At 43.7% G+C, this 22,989-nt stretch overlaps 1 protein-coding gene across 2 annotated transcripts in view; it reads left to right on the plus strand.

Moving 5' to 3' along the window:
* EYA2 (EYA transcriptional coactivator and phosphatase 2) overlaps positions 1-22,989 on the plus strand; it is a 298,967-nt gene that overhangs the window by 231,659 nt on the left and 44,319 nt on the right. For both annotated transcript variants that reach the window (XM_023192487.1, XM_023192486.2), the window contains exon 10: positions 20,499-20,588. In XM_023192487.1, coding sequence (XP_023048255.1) covers positions 20,499-20,588 — 90 coding nt within the window. The remainder of the gene's footprint in view (positions 1-20,498; positions 20,589-22,989) is intronic.

The raw sequence follows: 22,989 nt of genomic DNA on the forward strand, positions 1-22,989 counted from the left end.
CGCCTGGCTAATTTTTTTTTTTTTTTTTTTTTTTTTTTTGTATTTTTTAGTAGAGACGGGGTTTCACTGTCTTAGCCAGGATGGTGTCGATCTTCTGACCTCGTGATCCACCCACCTTGGCCTCCCAAAGTTCTGGGATTACAAGCATGTTTCTTAGTTTTTTATAGCCCTTCTCTACCATTAGAATGTAAGCTCTTTGAGGCAAGGGACTTGCAGTAGCTGAGAGCAAGGAGACAGCATTGTAAAGTGGTCAAGAGCAGAGGTCAGCAAACTACATCCATCCTATGGGCCAAATCTGCTCCCTCCCCACTCCCCCAGCTTGTTTTTTTAAATAAAGTTTTATTGTAACACAGTCACACCCATTCATTTACATCTTGTCTGTAACTGCTTTTGTGCTACCGCAGCAGAGTTGAATAGTTATGATGGAAACCATATGGGCCACAGAGCCTAAAAGGCATGCTTTCCAAACCTTTATAGAAAAAGTTCACCACCCGGGTCTCAAGAGCCAGACTGCTCAAATCCAAAGACAGCTCTACTTCCTAGCCATGTGACCTCAGACAAGTCACTTTGCCCTCCTGTGCCTCAGTTTTCGTCTCTGTAGCATGGGTGTAATAACAATAATACTGACCTTATAGGGTCACTGGGAGAGGATCACATGAGTTAATACATGTCAAGTATTTGGAACTGTACCTCCTGTGCAGCAAAGAGTTTTTGTAGACAAGCAAATGACACTGTCTTTTTTATTCTTTTAATTGACAAATAATAATTGTACACATCCATGGGGTATGTGGTGATGTTTCGATGCATATAAAGTGTAATGATCAGATCAGGGTAATTAACATATCCACCATCACCAACATTTATCATTTCTTTGTGTTGGGAATGTTTAACATCCTCCTTCTAGCTATTTGAAACTATGTATTATTATTAAAATATTGTCATGAGTGAGGCAAGGTCAGATATAACCAGGTCCACACACGTTTATGTCTTTCCACAAGATCAGGTTTCCACTGATGCTGTTTCAATTATGAAAGCCACTAGCTAGAGGAAGACAAGAAAATGACCTGTCTGGGGTTCCCAAGGAGGCAGTTCTCCTTAATATTACCCTTTCACTTGGTAGTCAGGGCCGTGAGCACACAGGCTGAAACCACTCCACAAGTCAGTCAGTATTGCAAACCATACATAATAGTATACTTAATTGATATATAAATGTTATAGGTTAGAATTTCATGCCAAACAGCATCAAGAGAAAGGGGGATATGAAAAGGGACTAATGGGCTGGGCACAGTGGCTCACGCCTGTAATCCCAGCACTTTGGGAGGCCGAGGCAGGCAGATCACTTGAGGTCAAGAGTTCAAGACCAGCCTGGCCAACATGGTGAAACCCCGTCTCTACTAAAAATACAAAAATTAGGCATGGTGGCACACGCCTGTAATCCCAGCTACTTGGGAGGAGAATCACTTGAACCCAAGAGGCGGAGGTTGCAATGAGCCAAGATCGTACCACTACACCCCAGCCTGGGTGACAGAGCGAGATTCCATCTCAGAAAAAAAAAAAAGAGGCGGTTGAGGGGGTCGCTAATGAACCAGTCCAAGGAGAGTGACATGTACAAGGAGATAGTCCTGATCCGCGCAGTTGCCAGTATCTTCCAAGAGTCTTTGATTTGGGCAGAGCCTCCAGCTGCAGATTCTGGGTGCTGATGACAAGTGACAGCAAGACAAGACAGAATGTGTTAAGACGTGAAGGTGGTGAGGTCCTGCTCATTTTATAACCCTAGAGTCCTCTGGTGAGGACTGGTGGTAAAGGGTTACACCCTTATCTGATTGGGTGTTGTCTCTATTGATTAGGCAGACATCCGGACTCTGTTGACTTGAGGACTTTCGAAATGTAAGATGGAGTCTTTTTCTAAGATGGAATCACTTATGTCAACGGTGTGCTATACATATAGTATCTTTTAAAGAGCTACATCTTTAGAAGCATGTTGCTGGTTGTGTAAGATGTTCTTTCTGAGGAAGGTGTGCTGAAGTATGGCTACTATTAATAATAGGCAGAAAGCACATGGTGTTGATGGGGGTGTTATCAGTGCTGATGGAAGCAGTAGGCACTTGCTGGGCGTCAAGCCCTGTTCTAAGTCCTTGACATGACCTTGTATTAACAAACCCATCTCCCATGTCACCACATGCCCCTCGGTCCTGGACAGTGACTCCTGTTAGGGTCATCTTCTCATCCAGGTTTGGCTGCGACTTTCCCACCTGTAACACTGGAAGTCCCAAGACCCAGGAAACCCCTCAATCCCAGGCAAATCAGGAGAATTGGTCACTCTAGTCCATATCCACAATTCATTGTATCTATTTCTTTGTTATTTTTGCCTTTAAATTTATATCCTAGAAAAATACTTTAAAAGCTGCTAGATATGTCCAGCTGAAAGAACATTCTTCAAAGATAAAAAAAAATTCTGAGAGGCTGAGTAGTTGCACAAAACCCCAAAAGAGGAACCGGTTTCAACATCTTTCTTTGTTCTCTTAAATTTGACCATGATTTCATCATTTGTCGTGAGTTTGACTCTTGTGATTCAGCAATGACGGAATTTATCCTACAGTCTTTTGGTTAAGTTCTTGTTAGTACAAATGGACCCATTATCTTTTCTATTTTTGGTGTTCTCCTACAAAATTGTCAAAGAAGCCAAGTTTTTTTTTTTTAACTTTACTGTTTAAACATGTGATTCAACTTATTTTTTCTTTCTGAGCATCATTTTCTTGTCTTCTTCTAAAAAAACTTTTTTTACACAAGCTGATCTGCCTTCCAAAAGTTTCCAAGTAATTAAACCCAATTAAAACCATTAAATTCTTTCTTTCAATGACAACTTTATTATTAAAAGCTAACCGCAAGGAGGAGATTTAACTGGCAAAGCTCGGTGTTGTGTGTTAATCCGTCCCTAACCTCTGGCTGACACTTCCAAGAGATAAACCCCACAGAATAGGGAGCTGGTTTAATGAACAGCTCTAATTAATACTTTTCTTCCTCGTGGCAGAGTAATTATTTGTTCAGCTTGTAAACAGCTCTTTGGCGGTGATTTCTTAAAGACCCAGTTGGCTTGGATAGTGTGATGGTTTTGATGGGTTTTGTGTGTTTGTGTGTTATTTTTTCTTTAAAAGAGAGAGGGGAGGAGATCTCCATTCCAGGATAGGTGCTGAAGCACATTGTCCTGAAGTTCGGGACGTCTGGGTAATTGACACAGAAGAAAAGTGAGGCAAAGGCAGGCAGCAAGCTGCCTGTATTTTTGAGACATCTCCAGAGCGGGCAGGTCTGCCCTTTGCAGCAACAGTCTGCAAGCCCAGACAAGGTCCCCATGGAGACACAAGCCCGGCCCAAAGGCAGTCTGAGTGTTAAGAAAGGAAAGGGCCTGGGATTGCAAAGTGCAAGGCCAAACACCTCCTGTGACCTTCCCTCCATGTGGCACCTGAGAAAGGGACAGCCCAGTGCAAATGCTAGGTGTGACCAACCAGGCCCCAGAGAAGCAATTCTGTGAACAAGGATGACTAGCCTGCTAGTAGTGTTTGCTGCAAGCTGCCCATGCATCCCAAGTGCTTTCCGCCGATCGCCTCCCCAACCTGACTCAGGGAGGTAGATGCAGTGGGTTTTCGTGTGGTTAAGTGGCCTGTCCCAAGTCATGTACCTTCTAGCAATAAGGGCAGAGCACAGATTGCAACCAGCTATCTGGCTGCAGGAGTCAGTCCTAACTACTGGGCAGAGCTGCCCCTTGAGACGGGAAAGTGGCACCTGCCACTCAGGTGGCGGGGAGAGACTTAGGTTTGTTTTTTCATTTAGTTCATCTCTTAGTTAGAAAGCTAGTTTCATTAACCAAGTTAGAAAGCTAGTTTCATTGCCCACTCTGTAATTCCAAAGTTAATTTACTAATACTAAGGACCAAGTTTTTCATTATTTTAAAAATCATTTAGAGGAGTGATTCTCAACTAGGGGCGATCTTGTCCCTCAGAGGACATTTGGTGACATCTGGAGACATTTTTGATTGTCACAACTGGGTGGGGGGTGCCACTGAATTTAGTGGGTAGAGGCCACGGATGCTGCTCAACATCCTGCAGCCCACAGGATGGAACTACAACATGAAATTATCTGATTCAAAATGCCAACAGTGCCAAAGCTGAAAAACCCTGATGTGTAGAATCCTCAAATGTTTCATTCTTATAGAATTACTCAGATTTGTCATTCTTATAGAATGCGCAAACGCTCACTCTAGAGACATTTTGTAAACACACAAAAGCTATGTTAATGCACCCATCAGTCCCCACCCCACCCCCTCAAAATTAGGCTGAATCTCTTATTTAAAAAAAAAATTAATTAACTTAGTGAATTTGTTAACCAGGCCACCAGAAAGTCTTCAGAAAAACATCTAAAGTGCCACTAACTGTTCTCGACTGAACAGTTAATTGTGGATGAAATTGTTAGTACCAGAATATTTGAAGGCAGTTCCCAAATTCCCAAACATCTACCTCTACTCGTTATGCAAGTTTCCTTAAGAAAATGCTTATGTGGCCAAGCTCGGTGGCTTGTGCTTGTAATCCCAGCACTTTGGGAGGCCAAGGCAGGAGGATCACCTGAGGTCAGGCGTTCGAGATCAGCCTGGCCAACACGGTGAAATCCTATCTCTACTAAAAATACCGAAATTAGCCGGCTGTGGTGGCGCACACCTGTAATCCCAGCTGCTCAGGAGGCTGAGGCAGGAGAATCACTTGAACCTGGGAAGCATAGGTTACAGTGAGCCAAGATAACAAAAAAGAAAAGAAAATGTGTGTGAAGAGCACAAAGGAGATTAACTAATTTCATCCTCTGAGCCTCCTTGGGCTGAGGGGTGTGTTCAGAGATCTCTGATGCCTCTTTGGGGCTCCCAAGACTCTCCTCCCCAAGCACTAAGAGCTATGTCTGAAAGCTGGAAAGATAAGCAGACAGTCCTGGAGGGCTTAATCCTGGGACTGGGTTGAGTCCAATGCTTAAGATGTCAGAATTCAAGCATCTTGTAGCAAGGGCCATAGGCTTCATGTTTCTATCTGAAAGGACTGACCACGGCATCCCATCTGCAAGACCCTTGACAAGAGCGAAACAGCTGGCGCTGCTGACAGACCAAGACATTATTCAGAGAGTGTCGCTGTGTTCTGAAAGTTATCTTTGGATATGTTGCATTTGATAAGATTAATGGATCTAAAGAGGCCCTGAAGTTAATCTTTTCACAACACACCTCTTTTTGACTCCTAGGGTGACATCCTAAAAAGACATGGGCTACAAGTAAGTGAGGGGAAAGGCTGAGAGCAGAGAGAGATGGTTCTCACCCCTTCGGCGGCAGCTAAAATGAGCTGATTCCCGATTGCGGCCAAGGTGTCTGGTTCCTGCAGAGCCATTCCTGGCCTTTGGCGGGCAGGGAATGGCGGCTGACAAGGAATAGATTTTCCAGTTAGCTTTGCTTTTTCCTATCAAGTCCAGGAAATTAAAGACACACATACTCCACAGCAGTAAGGGAAGGTTTCCCACCCCGTGGGCTCTCCTTTTGTCCCCTCCGAAGACCACCAGTTGCAGTTACCAGAGAGGAAAGCCAGCCTGAGACCTGAGAAAAGAATCGGGGCTGATTTTCAGGTGGCAGCTGCCTGCCGTTTCTCCTCACTTTGGAAGTGTAATTGTCATTAAACACATTGTTTATTTCATTAAAAGTAAACATCAACAGTTACAAATCAGGCATTTACAAAAAAAAAATAATAATAATAACTGATGGTTATCTGCCCTAAGCTTTTTTTCTAATAAATCATTTCATTTTATGTTGTTAGTTCCCATGAAGATATATTTATGAGTGAAATGGTTAAGATTTCGGTTTCTTGAGTTTTAGACAGTCCTAGATTTGAATCCCAGCTCTGCCACTTACTGGCATCATGACCTTGGACAGGTCACTTCATCACTCTGAGTTTTGATTTATCTGTAAAACAGGGAAAAGATACTTTGAGGAGGAAATGGGATAATGTACACAAAGTTCACACACACTCATATAGTCATTAAAAAAAAAAAGCCGGCCAGGCACGGTGGCTCACGCCCTTAATCCCAGCATTTTGGGTGGCTGAGGTGGGTGAATCACTTGAGGTCAGGAGTTTGAGACAAGCCTGGCCAACATGGTGAAACCCTGTCTTCATAAAAAATACATGGTGGTGTGTGCCCGTAGTCCCAGCATGTCCGGAATTGCTGGGTTCTTGGTCTCACTGACTTCAAGAATGAAGCCGCACATCCTCTCAGTGAGTGTTACAGTGCTTAAAGATGGTGTGTCCGGAGTTTGTTCCTTCAGACATTCAGATATGTCTGGAGCTTCTTCCTTCTGGTGGGTTCATGGTCTCGCTGTCAAGAGTGAAGCTGCAGACCTTCCCGGTGAGTGTTACAGCTCTTAAAGGCAGCGTGTCTGGAGTTGTTCGTCCTCTCCAGTGGGTTCATGGTCTCGCTGGCTTCAGGAGTGAAGCTGCAGACCTTTGTGGTGAGTGTTACAGCTCATAAAGGCAGCATGGACCCAAAGAGTGAGCAGCAGCAAGATTTATTGCAAAGAGCGAAAGAACAAAGCTTCCACAGTTGTGGAAGGGGACCCCAGCGGGTTGCCACTGCTGGCTCAGGCAGCCTGCTTTTATTCCCTTATCTGGCCCCACCCACATCCTGCTGATTGGTCCATTTTACAGAGAGCTGATTGGTCCACTTTACAGAGAGCCGATTGGTCCATTTTGACAGTGCTGATTGGTGCGTTTACAATTCTTGAGCTGGACAGGGAGTCACAGAGTGCTAGTTAGCTAGATACAGAGTTAGCTAGATACAGAGTACCAATTAGTGTATTTACAAACCTGAGCTAGACACAGAGTGCTGATTGGTGCATTTACAATCCTTGAGCTAGACACAGAGTCACAGAGTGCTAGTCCTCTAAGTCTCCACTAGGTTAGCTAGATACAGAGTGCTGGTTGGTGCACATAGGATCCTCTGGCTAAATATAAAAGTTCTCCAAGTTCCCATCCAATTCAAGAGCCCAGCTGGCTTCACCCAGTGGATCCTGCACCAGGGCTGCAGGTGGAGCTGCCCACCAGTCCCGAGCCACACCTGCACTTGGAATGTCATGGGACCGGGAGCCACGAAGCAGGGGACGGCGGCGCCCCTCAGGGAGGCTCAGGCTGCGTGGGAGCCCACCGCAGGTGGAGGAGCTCAGACATGGCGGGCTGCAGGTTCTGAGCCCTGCCCCGCCAGGAGGCAGCTAAGGCCCAGCGAGAATTTGAGTGCCCGCCGGCGCAGTGCACAGCTCTGGTTCCCACCCGCATCTCTCCCTCCACAGCTCCCCGCAAGCAGAGGGAGGAGGCTCCGGCCTCAGCCAGCCCAGAGAGGGGCTCCCATGGTGCTGTGGCGGGCTGAAGGGCTCCTCAAGCGCCACCAGAGTGGACACTGAGGCTGAGGAGGCGCTGAGAGTGAGGGCTGCTAGCACATTGTGGCCTCTCACCAGCTACTCAGGAAGCTGAGGCAGGAGAATCACTTGAACCCAGGAGGCAGAGGTTGCAATGAGCCAAGATCATGCCACTGCACTCCAGCCTGGGTAACATAGCAAGACTCTTGTCTCAAAGAAAGAAAGAAGTTAATGAAGCATCTACCATTCAAGCCGTGATCTAGGTATGAGGGGCACAGTAATAACTCCCATGGAGTTTGCCTCCTACTTGGAGGAGAAGCACAAAAAATTATAAATAAATAAATAAGAGCATTTTGGTCAATGATAAATGGTGTTTAAAACTCCAAGAGTAATGGGATGTGGAGTGAGTGGGGAGGAGCATCTTAGTTTATTTCATAGGGAATGGTCAGAGAAGACCTTTCTGGCATTGAAAGTTACAAAGGATCCAGCTGTGAAAGAGCCTGGGAAGAGGGGATTTCAGGCTGAGGAACAGCATGTGCAAAGGCCCTGAGGCAGGAGCAAGTTTGGCAGGTTCAAGGCAGAGTGGAAGAGCAGGTGGTTACTAGAGCACATGAGGCCTCTGAAAGACAGTGGCTTTACTCAGAGGGCCAGGGGAAGCCGGTGGGTTTTAAATGAAAAGCACAGCTCTGATATTTTAAAAAGAGCACTCTGGCTGCTGTGTGGACAACAGACATGGGGGACAAGGGAGGCTAGTTGCCTTTGTAGTGAGTGGCCCAGCACACAGATGGGCTCCTTGTCTTCCTCCTTCACCACCCACCTCTCTCGGTGATGGACTAAAGGTGCCTTGGAAATAAAATAAATGACAACATGCAAATAAAGTGCTGAGCGCAGGAGCGGGTGCATAGTAGGCCATCCAACCAGCGAAGCTCTGGTAAGAATTATTATTTTGGGGAACTATCTCTAAATCGCTTGCTCCTTGAAAAACCTGGAAGAAATCAGGCAATTGAGGTATAAGGACCAGGTGAAGTGCTAGAGCCCTCAGGTCAGGGGAGCAGTTGTGCTCCCCCCCAACCCCAGTCACATGCGTGTCCCCCTCCAACCCCCACCATGGATCAGATCAAATGAAGATGGCTAGCATAGGGGTCCGAGTCACTGCCTTAGCTGCCAGTTTTCCTATAGCAGATTTCAGCCTTAAAATAAATCTCTTAAAATGCCCCTTTTATGATCCCAAAATGGAAACCCCAAATAATATCACTTACCACTCACTACTTTAAAAAAATGAACATAGTATCCTAACTGTAATTGAAAGGAAAGAAATAAAAGAAGGTTTATTTTCTAAAAATATGTATTTCAGTACGTATATGTCCACCCACTTCTCATTTAAAAGGTTGCATTTCAGAGAACTGGGAAGATCTGGGGCCATTCTCTACTAGAAGTAAAGGAAAATGGAAGAACAGACATGGGATGGACCATGGGATACAAACAAGTATATTCAGTATTTATCAAAACCATGCAAAGCCCGGGCGTGGTGGCTCACGCCTGTAATCCCAACACTTTGGGAGGCCAAGGTAGGCAGATCACCTGAAGTCGGGAGTTCAAGACCAGCCTGGCCAACATGGTGAAACCCCATCTCTACTAAAAATGCAAGAATTAGCCAGATGTGGTGGCAGATGCCTGTAATCCCAGCTACTCGGGGGGCTGAGGCAGGAGAATCACTTGAGCCCGGGAGGCAGAGGTTGCAGTGAGCCAGGATCATGCCATTGCACTCCAACCTGGGCTACAAGAGTGAAATTCCATCTCAAGAAAAAAAAAAAAAAAATTCAAAAATTCTCTGTTTATTTCTATAAAGGAGTTAGATTCTAGACTCTGATAATTAGAAACAAATTTTTCACAACATGAGTGTTCGTCAGGAGATATAAAAGTCACATGGGTTGTGGGACAATTTTTCTTTATGTACAACTTCCTACAATGCATTATAAGACATTAATATCCTTGGCACCCCCAAATACCACTATCCCTCCCAACTATTACAACAAACAAAATGTTTCCCCACAAATTTCCAAACCACTGTCTAGGCAGAGGTGCCACACCTGCTGAGAACCACTGCCCTAAAACCGATTCATGAGATGGTATACTCAAAATAACTGCATTTGGTAGTTTTATAATTGCATGCTGTGGTGGTCAAATGCCACCCCAAAGATGTCCACATCCTAGTCCCCAGAACCTGTGGCTGTTAACCTTCTATGGCTGAAGGGACTTTGCAGCTGTGATTATGTGTCCCCAATATAATCCACAAGGGTTTTTATAAAAGGGAGGGTGGTCAAAGTTGGCGGAAGGAGATGTGAGGCCAGAAGCAAGATGCTGAAGTGACGTGAGGAAGGGGCCACAAGCCCAGGAATGCAGGTGGCCTCTAGCAGCTAAAACAAGCAAGGCAGCAGGCTTCTCTTCTGAAACCCTCAAAGGAACGCAGCCCTGCAGACACCTCCCATCTCTAGAACTATTAGAGAATAAATGTACATTGTTTAAAGCCACTAAGTTTGTGCTAATGTGTTATGGCAGCCACAGGAAACTATATTACATGTGTTTATATTCATGGTGACTTTCCATTTATGGTGACTACACCAGGTTTTCTATTTATGATCATGATAACAAGTTTCTTTGTAAACTAAAATGCACTTAGGTTTTGTTTCTGTTTTTGTCTTTGAGACAGGGTCTCACTCTGTTGCCCAGGCTGGAGTGCAGTAGTGTAATCATAGTTCACTGTCACCTCAATCTCACAGGCTCCAGCAATCCTCCTGCTAGGACTACAGGCACACACCACCACACCCAGCTAATTTTTTAATGTTTTGTAGAGATGAAGTCTTACTATGTTGTCCCGGCTGGGCTTCAGTTCCTGGGCTCAAGTGATCCTCCTGCCTCAGCCTCCCGAAGCACTAGGATTATGAGCGTGGGCCACCACGCCCCCAGTGAGGTTTTTTAAAAGGAGGGAGTAGCCAAATTAAAGGAAAATATTAAGTTAATAATTACACAGCTACTCTGTATCTTGGCAGAACTTGCAAAGGTGTTCCAAGAATGGCCCTAGTTTGGAAAATAGCAGGTTAAACTATTGCATGGGAATTTCTCAGTGGGAGAAGTCTTCTGTTGGAAGATTCTGAATGCTGCTGCTTTTTGTTAGTAATACCTAGGCACCAAGTGTTTTGCAAGACACATCACACGCAAATCCTCAGGAGCCCTGGAAAGGACTCACTGCTTATGTTCAGCTGAAGAAACTGAGGCTCAGGGAGGGTGAACATCTCTTTCAAGGTGATGTACCTGGGGAATGGCAGCCCCAGAATTTGAACCTGGGTCCTGCCAGCTCCATGGGTGATGCTCTCAACCACTTTGCTTCAGGGAGATTCTTGTCCATGGCCACATTCATGGATACCTTGTGAATGATGGAGGCAATTTGTGGTGGCCGTTTGGGTGAGTCCTTTGCCCCATTAGGCAATGCTTGTATAAGGGAGAGGTTACTCTTTTCAGACCAGATAATAACCCAGGCGCTTCCATGGACTTGGCTTAAATCACCTTGGGGTGGGCGTCGCAAGAGGTGCCATCAGAAGAGAAGACGGTCTTTCCAAAGTGCTTCCTGGCAAAGCTCGACCATTGCTAAGATGTAAAGAAACACTTGGGCTCGTTCAGCGGGCCTTGTCTACACTAGAAACACCCATTTTTGCTTGGAATTGGCAGATTGCATGCTGAGTTAAGAATCTTTTGATTATAAGCAACAAAAATTCAATGCACATCAGCTTAGGCCAAAAAGGAAAATTTCTTTGTTCATGTCACCAAGATGTCCTAAAGTAGACCTAAGGCAGGGTGGGATCCAGGTCCCTAAGTATTTTCATATGGATCTGTGTGCATTGTCAAGAAGGCTCTGCCTGTAGGGTGACAGAGATGGCTGCCGGCATCCTTGAGCCTAGTTCTACCAGCTCTGCCACCCCAGGGGAAAAAAGGTGCCTCTCCCAGGAGTCATAGTGAGAGTCCTCAGGCCAATGTCCATTGGCTCATAATCATCCTTGAATCAATCACTATGATTCTGGCCAGGGATAGGTTATGAGATCACCCTGAAAGACCCATAATGGGTGTCATTTTTACTAAAAATTATTAACTGCTAATTTATAGATATGAACGCCTATTCTCAGAGAGATTGGGTATCTCCACATATCATGCCTTCTCCTTTGCTAACCGGCTGTTTTTTAAAGGTGTCTAATAAAGACATTGTGTTGCGAATCCCCAGGACCACCTTCGGCCTCGATGACTGACTAGAACTCACAAGGCTCAGAGAAGCTGTTAGACTCCCAGTTACAGTTTATTACAGTAAAAGGACATAGGTTAAAATCAGCATAGGGAAAAGGCACACGGGGTGAAATCCAGGAGAGACCAGGCACAGTCTTCCAGGGGACCTCTCCCAGGGGAGCACGGACACTCCACCTAATTCTCCCAGCAACAATGTGTGCCAACACATGCCAAGTGTTGCCAACTGGGGAAGCCCACTTAAGCCTTGATGTCCAGGGTCTTATTGGGAGTCAGTGACGTGGGCATGCAGCACCTGAGTAACTGACCTCAGCCACTCAGACACCAGCCCCCCAGAGCAAACACAGGTATTCACCATAAACCACATTCTTAGCCTAAACTATCTGATCAACTGGAAGTGCTTGGCGTGGCCCAAGGGCTTGGAGCTCATGCAGCAGGAACTGGCCAAAGACCAGCCCTGAAGGCAGACATTTCTTAAGGAATGTGCAGGGTTTGAGCAACCAAGGCCTGCTGAGTTAACCCTTTCCTGCACAGCCAGCTTCTAAATCTTTATAGCAGACCCCAAATGAAATCAACTAAATGGCTCATCCCAAGTAAAGACCACCAGATAACATAGATGTCTGATGCACTTGGAGATTCCACAGAGGGGACAGCACATCCCTTCTGCCCAGTCATGCAGCTGATCCGTGGAAGGCAGACATTTCCTCGGAGCAAAAGAGCCATGATGGCCATGATGGCATAACCAGAGGATTGTGAAGTCTGGAGTCAGATTAGACCTGAGTTCAGTGCCAACACTGCCTCTTACAAGCTAAGTGACATTGAACAAGCTACACAGTAGTAATAGTAACAGTAATAGCAATATAAACAGTAGCTATTATTAAACTAACATTTATTCAGCCCTTGCTATGTTCCAGGCATGGTTCTAAGCTCTTAAACAGTCATTAACTTACTGTTTTTAACTTTTTTTACATGGTCACAGTAAGAAATACATTTTACACTATGACCCATCACATACACACACACACCACAAACACACACACACGTACCCCAACTGAAATAGGTGTTCACCATTGCTGTGTATGATAGATTCTGATATTTTGTTGTCTATTCTAGGGATTAACAAACTTTTCCTGTAAAGGGATAATAAGTATTTTAGGGTTTCAGCTAGGTTCTGTGGTGGCTACTCAACTATGCCACTGTACCATGAAAACAGCCATAAATGAACATTAAGTGAACAAATGGGCGCTGCTGGGTCCCAACAAAACTTTATTTACAAAAACAAACAACAGGCCGTAGTTTGCTGACTCCTGGATTCTATTACATTACTTCCAGTCTTTTTTTTTAGTGCTGGTCATTAAACTTTCACTAAAGGGATTATAACCTGCACTTTTATAAAAACGTATTTAATCTTTACAACAATCCTATCAGGTACGTAAGCCCATTTTACAGATGAGAAACTGAGACACACTGAAGTTAAGTAACTTGTAAGAAGTGGAACTGGCCTTAATCACAGGTAATCTGGCTTAGAACCCACCTTCTTCACCTGTCCAACAAAGCACTCACTAGAGATTGGCCGTTATCATTATCAACATTATTCTTATTATTCAGCCAGGAGTTAAGTTATGGAGGAACTCATATTTGAATTATGAAGGAACTCAAAATCCCACAGTCACATAAACCAGTTTCAGGATGAAATCGGCATGCCTTCCTTTTGTTCAAAGGGTTGTGCAGCTAATTAGTGTGTAAATCTCACGTCTTTGAATTGAACACATTTTAGAGTCGTCTATTACAAAAGTGCTGCATGCTTAAAATAGAAAACTTGCCACATCTGTAATCTCAGCACTTTGGGAGGCTGAGGCAGGAGGATCGCTTGAGGCCAGGAGTTCAATACCAACCTGGGCAACATAAGGAGACCCTGTCTCTACAAAAAAAAAAAAAAAAAAAAAAAAAATGATTAATTAATTAGCTAGGTGTGGCAGTGCAAGCCTATAATCCTAGCTACTCAGGAGGCTGAGGTGTGAGGATCAAGAAGGTCGAGGCTGCAGTGAGCTGTGGTCACGCCACTGCACTCCAGCCTGGGTGACATAGGTCAACCCTGTAAAAAAAAAGAGAGAAAGGGAGAAAGGAAGGAAGGAAGGAAAGAAAAGAAAGAAAGAGAAAACGGAAAATCCAGGAAGAAAATATTTAATGGATAGAGTTCTGATTCATTAAAACAATTTTTTGGTAAAAATTTGTATTTGTTATTTTGAAATGAGAACAGTCGCCTCCTAATCTATGCAGACTTGGAAGTAGACTTCCGATATGGCATGAATTGGAGAGCTGATAAATTTGAGGATGGTGAAGACACTTGATAGAAAACAACTGTTTAGTCTTAATTAACTATGAATAACTTCAGCATTCACATTTTGAAACTTCCGAGAACTAGCATGCCATTTTCCTCATTCATGTTTGCTTTACATCAGATTAATTTTAAGAAAGACTTTTTTATATTCTTATCCTCTCCCTTTCATCCAAGAAATACAACCTTATATCCCAAGATAGTGACCCACAAGGCAGATCTTTGGACCACATGGTGAAAGGCCCCACCATCCTCCTCTAATTAGGAGAACTTTGCCTGTAATTCCAGCGCTTTGGGAGGCTGAGGCAAGAGGATCACTTGAACCAAGGAGTTTGAGATTACCCTGGGCCACATAGCAAGACCCAGTCTCTACACAAAATAAAATAGAAGCCAGGTGTGCTAGCACACATCTCTAGTCCTAGCTACTTGGGAAGCTGAGGCAGGAGGACTGTTTGAGTCCAGGAGTTCAAGGCTGCAGTGAGCTATGATCACACCACTGCACTCCAGCCTGGGTGACAGGGGAGACCAGGGGAGACCCTGTCTCAAAAAAAAAAAAAAAAAAAGAACTTCATCAATAGTGCATAATAATTATGTTACTGAGCTGCCATCCAGGTCCGTAGCCTCTCTCCTAAAGGGCAGTTCCAACTTGAAGCCTCCTCACCAGCCTCCCAAACAAGTGTGCAGAGCCCACCACACCCTCATAAAAACTGAATCCGGAGAAATCTGTAGAGCATTAGGGCACACTAAGAAAATCTACAGCGTCTTTGTCTGATGTGTACCTTCACTGCAAGAGAACCACCCACAAATTCTCTAGTCAAACAAAGATGACATTCCATCCACCCCCACCCCTTAGCCCCAGCGTGGTGCTTCCCAGGATGAGTTACACACTGAAGCCTGTTTTGGAAAAACTTCTCCGTTCATTCTGGTTTAAATTGATTTTTTTTTAAAGTAATCCACTTATGCTGTTGCTTGTTTAGGAAATTAACCACTGTTTTGTTTTGTTTTTTAATCCAAAGAATATGTAATGCTTCAGAAAATGGGTTTCATGTGAGTGGCATATTAAAAGCTTTTGTACCAACTGATTTGGGGTGTTCCTGCTGGTTTTGCAGAAACCGATTCTTTGCTTAAAGGCTCAAGGAAGGGGACTGGGGGATTTTGACAACAACCGATACTTGTGGAGTGCCTGCTGCAGCCCAGGCCCTGGGCGAGGTGCTTCCACACATGCTATCTGATTTAATCCTCACTCCAGTGTTAGGTGGTAGCGGCATCAGGCTGGACTTGAAGGGGTCAGTGGCCCGAAAGAGCATGGTGTGAAAGCTGTCATATTTTAGGCTTTATTTGACTGGCAGAAGTTCTGGGTCAGATGGAGGGTTCCCTCCAATCTGTCCTCTATGACTAAAGTCAAGACCCCAGAATGGAATACTGATGGTGTATAGTAGGGCTGCATTCGGCAAGACAATCCAGGATGAAACTGATGGCTTCTGTCTTGTCCTCACTCCAGATGTATTTCACATAAATTAATACTTAGTCTATACCAAATATTTTTTCTTTTAGTTTCTTGGTCTCTGCAACCCTGGAAAAACATTTCCTACTTGGATAAAGCGTTCTGACCTAGGACAACACTGTGTTACTTGACTCCTGAGTTAGCCATGCTTTTCTGAGGCTATTCTAGACTTTTTTGCCTCTGTGCAACTAGTTTTTATCGTGTTTTTTGAAAAGAGGTACCACCTACATAGCTTAAAACAATCTCAGGAAAATCTGAAATAATGAGAATGCTCCAAGAGTAGATGGGTATTCTGAAGGCTCGTCATATAAACATTTGGGTGTCTTCAATTTTTAGAAAGATGTTTACTTATATGATAAATATTTGAATCCCTTCTCTTTTAAAAAATTCTAGAAGGCTGGGAATGGTGGCTCATGCCTATAATCGTAGCACTTTGGAAGGCCGAGGTGGGTGGATCGCTTGAGCTCAGGAGTTCGAGACAAGCCTGGGCAACATGGTGAAACCCCTGTCTCTACAAAAACATACAAAAAATTAGCCAGGCATGGTGGTGCACACCTATAGTCCCAATTACTTGGGGGCTGAGGCAGGGGGATTGCTTGAACCTGAGAGGTCAAGGCTGCAGTGAGCCAAGATTGTGCCACTTTACCTTGGATGACAAAGTGAGACCCTGTCTCAAAAAAAAAAAATCAAAAATCTAGAATATTCTAGAGAACATTAAAGTTCACTTTGACCATCACTTTTAATTCCTGTTGCCTCCTCTCTGCCTTCTAGAAGTAACTGCCTTTCTTTTTGTGTATAGCCTTTCAGATATGTATAAATATATAAGCGCACATGGAAAATATAGTAATATTTTATGTGTCTCTAATAAATGGTGATAACATACAGTACATAGTACATACTGCAATCAGAAAACTTTTTTCACTCCAATATATTTTTTGATGTGTTCCTGTTAATACATGGAGATCTGGTTCATTTCCTTCCTTCCATTGAAATTTCATTTCCCTTTGTATGAATAGACCACATTTCATTTTTCAAGTCTCCTTTGAAGTGATAGCTAAATTATTCCCAGTCTTTTGCTGTTTACTAACAATTCTGTAATGAACATCTTTGATATGTGCCGTTGCTCATGTGTATGAGATTTTCTGTAGGATAGATAATGAAAAGTGAATTTACTGAGTATGTTGCCTAATCCAAGAAATATATGCCTATAGTTTAATATTCATAGTTCTACAAAGGAATATATGTGGAAAACAGCAGTCCTCAGTGAATGCCCACCACCCTTTTTTCCTGCCCGGGGCAACAACTTTCAACTCTTGCTGCTGCCTTTAAAAATGTAACCTCCAAATTATTATTATTTATTTTTTGATACGGAGTTTCGCTCTTGTTATCCAGGCTGGAGTGCAATGGCGCAATCTCGGCTCACTGCAACCTCCACCTTCTGGGTTCAAGCGATTCTCCTGCCTCAGCCTCCCAAAGAGCTGGGATTACAGGCATGCGCCACCACATCTGGCAGATTTTTGTACTTTTAGTGGAGACAGGGTTTCTCCATGTTGGTCAGACTGGTCTCGAACTCCTGACCTCAAGTGATCTACCCACCTCAGCCTCCCAAAGTGCTGGATTACAGGCGTGAGCCACTGTACCCAGCCTCACCCCCAAATTTCTAAGTAACATCCTTAGGTGCTACTTCTTGATTCTTTTTTTTCCCCCATTGTAGGCATGATCTCTGGCTTCCCAAAATATACTAATTGAGCTCTCTTTTCTCACCCTTGACCCCATCACACACATGCAAACTTTCTCTTCATGTCTTCCCAGTATCAATCAATCATAACTTGAGCTTTATTGATATGCGGTATTTGCCTTCTTACAACTATATAAATACTTTTCACAGAAAAGTCATTTGGTATACAATAATTACTTTTCCTTCTCTGTGTGCTGGCCTGGGAGGTGACATCTTTCAGAATAAATCCTTTCAGCAAACAAGTCTGGGTGGCAGCTCCTTCTTGCTTCTTGTCCAGTACATGGAGGGTTGGTAATCAGTGATTAGGTGCACGAATTGCTCTGTCAAAGAGGAGTGTGTGATTGTGCAGAGGTGAAATGCTTTGGATATGAGTAATGCAAAACCTTTTCCCAGGTCACACACTGATTCCCTCCTAGGCCCTGAAAAGTTTGTTTTCCTCATTTTCTCTTCATTTTTCACTGAGTACCCTGCCCCGTCGAGTTCCAGCCAGGACCAAGAGTGCTAAGCTTTGGCTCTCGGGGCCTTGATGAAGTGTTTTGCCTAATGGCTGTGTTCCTGGGCCTGATTCTTCACAGTTGTGTGTGTGAAGCTGAGATCACCAGCTGCATTTTTTTCTTTCTTTTTTTTAAGGGTCAAGAAGGGTTTATGTCCTTAATTATTTATTTTTATAATAGAAATAATACAGCCTCCAGTGAAAAATTTAAACAGAAAAAGGACTGTATGGAGTGAGGGGACAAGGCCCCTGTCTCTCCTCTCCCAACTCAGCCCCTTTGAGTCCTCAGAAACAGTGTTGTTTCAGAACCAGATTGCCCACGTTCCAATCTCAGCATTTGTTAGCTTGTATGGCCTTGAACAAGTTGCCTAACCTTTGTGTACCTCCATTTTCTCATCTATAAAATGGGTGTTTTCATCCATTTAGTGTTGCTATAATAGAATACCTGAGGTTGCATAATTTATAAAGAAAAAGGGTTTATTTGACTTACGATTCTGGGGGTTGGCAAGTTCAAGATTGGGCAGCTGTACCTGGTGAGGGCCTCAAGCTCCTTCCACTCATGGTAGAAAGTGGCAGGGGAGTCAACATGTGCAGAGATCACATAGGGAGAGAGGAAGTCAACTCTTTTAACAACTCGCACTCTTGGAAACTAATCCATTCCTGAGAAAGTGAGAATTCACTGACTCTCATGGGAAGGCATTAATCTATTCATGACCCAAACACCTCCTACTAGGCCTTACCTCCCGACACTGCCACACTGGAGATCAAATTTCAACACGAGTTGTGGCAGGGACAAACCACATCCAAACCATAGCAATGGAAAAATAATAGTGTTCACCTTACAGAGTTTTGTGGGGATTAAATGAGTTAATACTTATAAAGTGGCACAGAGAAAGCACTTCATAGATATTAGCCAGGAATATTATTAACAATGTGTTTTATATCCTTCTAGACTAGTGGTTCTTAACCTTGACTGCATATTGAAATCACCTGGGGAGCTTTAAACTTCTTGGTGCCTAGACCCTGCTCTCAGCAATTCTGATTTTATTGGTCTGGAGAGCAGCCTAGGCATCAGGATTTTTAAAGGCTTCTCAGAGCATTACAATATGCATCCAGGGGTGGAAACCATCATTGTGCTGCATATTTTCCATGTGTATCAGTGAGGATAAGCAAGGGTATGCTGCAGTAACAAACATCCCCAAAATCTCATCTACTTCTCATTTATGATACATGTCCATTGTGGTCAGCTGTATCTCTGATCCACATCATCTTTATTCTGGAACCCAGGCCAACAGAGTATGTGTGGGCGTTGGTGAACATAGCTGCCTTCCAGGCTAACAGAATAAATATCCAGAATATTTACAGCCTTGTGAAGTGAGAAAAGAGAGTGCATGGGGAAGTGTGTACTGGCTCCTAAAACTTCTAAAAACTTCTGACCAAAAGTGAAATATAACTTTTGCCCACATATCACTGGCCAAAGCAAGTTGCATGGTCCAGTTTCTAAGTAATATGCATATATGCTCCTTCTGGTAGCCCATAAAAGAAGTATGTCTTTTCAGTTTTAGGTATGATCTCTTGCTTCCCAAAATACAAGAATTGAGCTCTCTTTTCTCACCCTTGACCCCATCACACATAGGTAAACGTTCTCTTCCTGTCCTCCCAATATTAATCAATCATAACCTGAATTGAACAGGGTGGATATGTGTCAGGTTCTGGATAGTAAATGTTTTAGGCTTTGTAGGACACACAGTCTGCTCACCTCTGACTTTGTAGTACAAGAGGAACTTTAGACAATACAGTGATTTTTTTTTTTTTTAATGTAAAAACCATTCTTAACTCATTAGTCATACAAAAACAAGCAGCAAGCCAGGTTTGGCGAGGGGGCTGCAGTTTGCCAACCCCTGCTACATATCATCCTTTTGCAGGGAGAAGCACCTCAGGGAGGGACCCCCAGTATGGGTGAACAGCAGTGCAGTCTATCACACTGTGTATACAGAAAGGAGGCACTTTCATTGCACAGTTGTGCAAGTTCATGTGTTATATTGTGTTGCAGCTTGCTTTTGTTACTTAGTACTGTATCTCTTGATGACAGTTTCATATCAGTAACTCCGGAATGACTTCATTTGTATAATGGCTGCCTAGTTTTCCCGCCTATGAATGTACCATAGTGCCTTTGTGTTTGTGTGTTTTTATCATTAACCCTCTATTGTTGGATAACAGGGATTTTTTTAAATATCAAGAGGAGTAAGGCAGTGTGCATAGAGAGACTGTTGGAAAGAGAGACTCAACATCTCAACTCTCCCAGTAGTTTATACTGAAATCTTCCAGACCTCCCTGATAACAAAAATGTGTTGGAGGGAACCCCTGAAAGCATGCATTTTCCAGGAGGCCCTTTTTTATTACAGCCATGTCATATCTGTGATAAGTGTCCTTGCAATGCTGAACACTGTTGCAATCCCAGGGTCATTTTCCAGGAGATTTAAATACTGGAGAGGGTAAAAAGAAATGGCGAAAAACTAGAAGTGAGATCCTGGAAGCTGTATGACATGATTATCACACCGGCCTCACACAGAGACACATTTTAGGCCACGCATGAGCCAAGCAGATGAGGTAAAACCAAAACTGCTTTTCAGCAGTGGGATGGGACCAAAAGAGTGGCTGAGATTCCTCAGGCTCCCCTCGCATGTGATTTTCCCCTTCTCTACCTCACAGGACACCACGACGTCCGTGCGCATCGGCCTCATGATGGAAGAGATGATCTTCAACCTTGCAGATACACATCTGTTCTTCAATGACCTGGAGGTTTGTGGTTGCTGATTTCATTTAATATTTGCCATGTTTAATCACCTGCATCTAGTTTATGGGAAGAAGGATGCTGCCTTTCCTTTCTTTTTTTTTTTTTTTTTTTTTTTTTTTTTTTTTTTTTTTTTTTTTCTTTTTCTTTTAGAAGCTTGAAACTTTTGCTAACAACCCCCAAAAAGGCCCAAATCTGTGGCCGGTGATGGTTTATTGGAAACACACTTAGCTCAATTATCTCCCTAGCTTTCCTGTGCAGTTAACGGGCTCTTCTCTGTTCCAGCGATGATGTCCACTGGCAGTTTTACTAATCCAATAAAGGCTATATAGTTTCTTCCTCCTGAAATTTGCTATTTAATAAGTTTATTAAGGCAAATTAGTACAGATCCTCCCGGGTCAGTAATAATTAGCAGTGGCCCAGGATGGAAGCTTTTAAAAACAACTTACATTCCCCTGAATGCATGTTTTACAAAGAGAAAGAATGAGAGTAAGCAGAGGGAATATGCTTATTTAAAGTATCTGCTCCTGAGCCCGTAAGCAAGATCCAAGGGAGGTAGGGAAAAAAGCGGGAGAGTAGCTTCAAAAATACATTGAATTTATTTGTTTATACCCAGCCTATGTCAGAAAGGATTTCGAATGGGAAACATATTTAAAATAGAACTAGTAACACAAAGGCAAAGGGAAGCAAAGCTATGTCATGAATAAGGGTAAGACGTTGTACAAAAAAAAAAATCCAGGCTCAGGCTAACTATTGCAATCAAGTTGAGAATGTATCACTTCCTGGTAGCCAGAGTAAAGAGGGGGATACAATGAGTTACTTCCCTCTAATGAAAGAGCAAGCAACTTTCTCCAATGTGAAGGAGGGGTTTTGGTTGATAAAAGGATCAGTATGGGAATCTTCTGGCTTTGTAAATTATGTTCACCTTATTGGTTCAACAGATTGAAAAATAAAGGCAACCTAAAATAAAACTGTATACAGAAGAACAATTCTATTTCTCTTAGTGGGAATATTTTTTCCTGGAATCTGGAATATCCCTGGGGACTAAACTGTGAAGTAGAAATATATAGGTTATGGATTTCAAATCCATCCTGGCTAGCCCAAGGCACCACTAATATTTATCATTAGGAAAGCATACAGATTTTTCTTTCTAGTCTGCAGGCTAGAGTTCCAGAGAGAGGAATCCTTGCTGAAATAATCAAAGTTGTGTTTTGTCCAATCTATGTAAGCCTCTTGGGCCTCAGTCTTCACATCTATAAAATGGAATTGGTATTCTCTGCCTAACATCTGTTTTAAAGAGCAGAACTAGGTAGAAACTTGAGGAAGAAAGAGAGCTTTGGGGCAATGGAGAATAAATACCATTGGCTTCAAGGCCTGGGACTGTCTCTTTATTCAGAAGCAAAGTGCAGACTCGCTTCATGATGACGTCTATGGCTCGAAGAACACAAAAGAGAGACAGAGAGAAAAAAAAAAAAAACTATGGCCATTGAATTCATTGAGTATTTATGGAGCCTAATGCAGCAAAGACTCAGCCGATTGCAAAGATCAAAACCCAACTCGCTTTAACCGAAAGTGGAAATGATCGGCCCTTGTAGTTGAAAAGTCCAGTGATTTCATTCTTACTTATTGCCCCCACTTCTGTGAGAACAGGGACCATTCTGTCTGATTGACCCTGAATCCTCAGGGCCAGGCAGTAAACAACCAAGCAAATCCATAAACAAGACCATTTATGATAATAAAAAGTATATGAAGAAAATAAAATAATCAGATGTGAGAGCAAGTGACATGGGATGGAGGAGGATGCGGTGGGGGGGGCAGCATTCTTGAGGGGGCCGGTCCAGGGAAGGCCTCTTAAGGCAGTAACACTTGAAGTAAAAGATGACAAGCAGCTGGCCAGATGGAGATCGGGGGCAGGGGGGCGGGGACAGCAAGTGCAAAGGTCCTGAGTGAGAGCAAGCATGAAGCCCCCTGGGATCAGAGAGAAGGCTTGGGGGCCGCAGTGCAGGAGTAAAGCTATGGGGGCGGCCAGGGTAGATGAGCCTGGGGCAGGAGATATCACAGCAATCAAAGCTCGTTCTAAGTGCCGTGGACATGCCTGGGGCAAGCTGGTGTTCAGCAGGAAAAGCCACATGGTCTGGGTTATGTGTTAAAAAGACCTCTCTGGCTGCTGCATGGAGAATGGGCAGTCAGAGGGGAAATGTCGGCTGGGCATGGTGGCTCACACCTGTAATCCCAGCATTTTGGGAGGCCAAGGAGGGCGGATCACTTGAGGTCAGGAATCTGAGACCAGCCTGGCCAACATGATGAAACCCCGTCTATACTAAAAATACAAAAATGTTAGCCAGGCGTGGTGGCAGGCACCTGTAATCCCAGCTACTCAGGAGGCAGAGGTTGCAGTGAGCCAAGATC

This window comes from Piliocolobus tephrosceles, chromosome 20 (genome assembly GCF_002776525.5).
Source record: "Piliocolobus tephrosceles isolate RC106 chromosome 20, ASM277652v3, whole genome shotgun sequence".
In the NCBI taxonomy this organism is placed as follows: Eukaryota; Metazoa; Chordata; class Mammalia; order Primates; family Cercopithecidae; genus Piliocolobus; species Piliocolobus tephrosceles.